Below are 3,804 nucleotides of genomic sequence, written 5' to 3'. Positions count from 1 at the left end.
TGCTAGAGAAAAAGCATGAGAGATAAGTTGAGAAATATTTAAAAGCAGAGGAAGATACAAGATTATAGAAGAGGGATCAGGTTAGTTTTAGACTGCTCCAAAGATTCAATGCTGCCAATTGAAGACAAACAGCTTCTGGTGTGTTCTAAATATTGACAGTTTGTAGCCAGAAAATAATTTGTTGGCTGTTGATTGCATTAAGTCCTTTTAATGTAGTAAAGAATCTTAAATATATTTTAAAAGTACTCACAAATTCAGGAGCCAAATTAAAGGAGATGTCAAACACTTGGACAGAGAGGAAAGAATTCAATAGACAGGCTAAAGCAGTTTTTCCTGAAATAAAAAGACCAGTTCCACACAACAACAAAAAAAGTTGTTTCACATAATTTCAAATCAAATCTATCAGACACTCCCTTGAGTATTTTTAACATAGCATTAACGTGATTAACATAGCAATGTGACATAAGATACAGTGTGCTTTTAAAAATTGAGCAATATAAAACAGATTTAAGACAAATTAAATATTTATTCTGAATGTACAATTTAAAGCTTTAAGCACACAATGAAAAGAGATCAAAACAATTATCAAAAGTTATTTCACAAAATGGATGAAAGTTTAACAGAAAGGAAATTATAGTTATCACTAATGCTCTTTTTCTTGCAAAATGACCAATATTTATAGAAGAAACATCACCAAATATTTTGAACCACATTGGTGTTATTGCTTTGCTCTTTAAAACCACCTACAGCACAGGACACTTTTACCAATATCAAACACCCCATTGTTTAATAAAACACAAGTTTTCAATGGATGAAAAAAAAGTTCTTTATTGCAGTCAAAACATATCGAGCAGCTTTATGCAACGATCATGTTGCTGCCCATGGATTTGCTCATTTGGCTAAATGGGGAGATAGTCTTAACGTGACAGGGTTGCAAGATGTGTATTCTGTCTGGTGCTGTCTGACAAGTGGTTATTTTGGCAATTGTTGGCCAAAACCTTACAGCCAATTATCATGTAGAAAGCTTGCCGGAAAGATTGATTGAAGAAAGCGTATAACAAAGGATTGAGAGTTGAATTAACATAACCCAACCATAAAAAAACTTCAAGAAGAACATGATGTGCTGGGTATCCAAGCAAAGGGTTAATTATATTCATAGTAAAGAATGGCAACCAGCAGATCAGGAAACATCCCATGATGATGCCAAGAGTTTTAGCTGCTTTCCTTTCTTTCTCCATGGAAGAATTTTGGAACCGCGTCAAAGTGCTTCCTCCCTGTATCCCGTTTTCAATGCTATATATCTGTCTGTCTTGGAGCCTTGCTACTTGAAAAATTTTTCCATATGCCACTAGCATCACCAACATGGGAAAGTAGAAGGCGATTACTGAAGCAGAGACAGCATAAGGAATATTGACCATAAACACACAACTGTGTGGATCGAGGGGTTGTAGAATGGCCTCCAAACCCCTCAAATGAACATCTAGGAACAAGGGCACAAACGACACCAAAGCAGGAACAAACCAACAAATCAGAAGGAGGATGGTCACTCTTTTCTGAGACATCCTGAACCGATATTTCAGGGGGTAACACACGGCATAGAATCGATCGAAGGCAATGCAGCTGACGTTCATGATGGAAGCGGTGCACAGCATTACATCCATGATCGTGTGGATTTTGCAAAATGTTTTTCCAAAATACCATCCAAAGACCAGCTTGGTCATACTGAAAGGCATTACAATAATGCCAACGAGGAAATCTGCAACAGCCAGGGAGACTATAAAAGCGTTAGTTGGAGTCCGCAGTTTGGTGAAGTAGGCGATTGAAGCAATTACCAAAAGATTTCCAAAGATAGTTCCAGCTATGATCATGGTGAGAATACTGAAGACAACAACCTGATTTATGACTTGCCATGTTGCAGTTGATTCTTTTCCTGACGAGTTAGAGTGTGTTGTCCAGTTATCAAACTGTGTAGGGATCATCTTCTGTGATGATGTGCTGATAATAATCGCCAAGAACGTGATACACTCACCAAGACAAGCTCGAGTTGTAATGATTCATTCTACAGATTTTACCACTACCTTGCCGACTGCACTGAATATTTCTAGTCACTAATTCTCGCTAACATTCGTTTTTAAAATCTTCTTCCTTATAGATATTGAATATGGGATCTAGGAATATCGCAAACAGATAAACTAATACGCGCTTCTTTCTTCCAAAGGTCAGCTGACGTGTTTGCTCTTCATCCATCCCCGCCCGCTAGCAGGTAAGTTCCGCTGTAAATCATTAACCTTAGTGACAATTATTTATCTCTCATTTGTATCTTGTACAACTGTGTATTGAAGATACTAAACGGTTGTTCAATATTATCCTTGCTGAGTAAATGGGATATTGAGAATTAGTAATGGCCACTAAGCAATCAGTGTTATCCAAGTCAGCTGCAAAATTCGAATAGCACCGATTGCAAATCAATGAACATGCGAAAACACTAATACGAATTAGAGGCGGCAGCTGGTTTAATTCAGTAGGAAAAGCTGAAAATGTGTTGCTGGAAAAGCGCAGCAGGTCAGGCAGCATCCATGGAGCAGGAGAATCGACGTTTCGGGCATGAGCCCTTCTTCAGGAATCTTATTAATGCTTATTAAAATATTGTGTAATTTGACCACAAGTGGGGACTAATTCATCAGAAGTCCATCACTTGAAAATAGGTTTAGGCAAAAAAAGGACAGAAGAGGTCGTAAATGTGAATTTACTTAAATCTTTTAAAAATAATTAATAAAAAGATTAACCTCAACATTAGAAGTTTGAAATTCATTTTTAAGTTTTCTGGATGACAGTCTTGCAGAACCGATTATCATCATGTGTAAAATTTGAGAGATTTTCATTTTATTAGTGTAACACTAGTCTGATGAATTGGCTGATGGTGTGTTAGCAGAGGGATTAGGCAAGTGATTAGTCAAAGCTGGCTTGGGAACCTAACTAGATCCTTCCTCTGAACTACATTTGCAAGAGTGAAAAAAAAGCTCCCAAATGAATGGTCTCTCCCCTCTATCAAAATACCAATCAAGTGAGAGACACTCCAACTCCTTAAAAAAAACAACACCACAGGATTGTAATTTTAACACCTAGAAATGTTTCTAATGTAACCAACATGCATTGCTGTTTCTCAACATTAGAGTGACAATAGTTGCATCTGCTTAACTGAACTTCTACAAATAAACATGCGGTTCTAATCTGCAACTAGATCTATGCCTCACTTCCCTGGTGTGGGAAGAATAATGGTGAAAAATCTGGAAAAAGATCAATGAGATTCAGAAATATCACTGTTTTATTTCAATCATCCCCTCAAGCTTTAAATGCAAGTTTGGCATGGGTAGGGTAAATAGACAAAGTCTTTGCCTGGGGTGTGCAGGGTGGGTTTCCCTCTCCACCCCAATCTGCGTTTTGGAGAGATCATTCCCTCTGCGGCTCGCTTGTCAGGGTCAGGTCCACGCCCACACCAACCACCCTTCCCTCCAGGCAACTTGCTCTGCCACCGCAATAAATGCAAAACCTGCACCCACACCTCTCCCCTCATCTCCGTCTGAGACCCCAAAGGATCCTTCCACATCTGACAGAAAGTTACCTGTACTTCCACACGTGTCATCTGCTGTATCTGTTGCATCCAATGTGGTATCCTCTACGTTGGGTAGACAGGATTCCAACTTGTGGATTATTTCAGAGAACATCTATGTGACACCTGCACTAACCAACGCCACCACCCTGTGGCTAACAAATTTAGCCCTCCCTCCAACACTATTGAGGACA

The 3,804-nt window shown here is 38.8% G+C and overlaps 1 protein-coding gene across 1 annotated transcript; it reads right to left on the bottom strand.

Annotated features, from left to right (window-relative positions):
• Window positions 1-917: 917 nt before the first annotated feature.
• On the bottom strand, window positions 918-1,979 carry LOC132823550 (5-hydroxytryptamine receptor 4-like). The gene has a single exon (XM_060837494.1). The coding sequence runs from the start codon at window positions 1,977-1,979 to the stop codon at window positions 918-920; it is 1,062 nt and encodes a 353-aa protein (XP_060693477.1).
• Between the last annotated feature and the right edge of the window lie 1,825 nt (window positions 1,980-3,804).

This window comes from Hemiscyllium ocellatum, chromosome 16 (genome assembly GCF_020745735.1).
Source record: "Hemiscyllium ocellatum isolate sHemOce1 chromosome 16, sHemOce1.pat.X.cur, whole genome shotgun sequence".
Taxonomy (NCBI): domain Eukaryota; kingdom Metazoa; phylum Chordata; class Chondrichthyes; order Orectolobiformes; family Hemiscylliidae; genus Hemiscyllium; species Hemiscyllium ocellatum.
Note: the sequence above shows the minus strand (reverse complement) of the source record. Positions and strands in the feature narration are given on the sequence as shown.

Bases quoted from the DNA above. Each gene is read 5' to 3' on its own strand.
- LOC132823550 (XM_060837494.1), bottom strand. From the start codon at position 1,979: ATGATCCCTACACAGTTTGATAACTGGACAACACACTCTAACTCGTCA.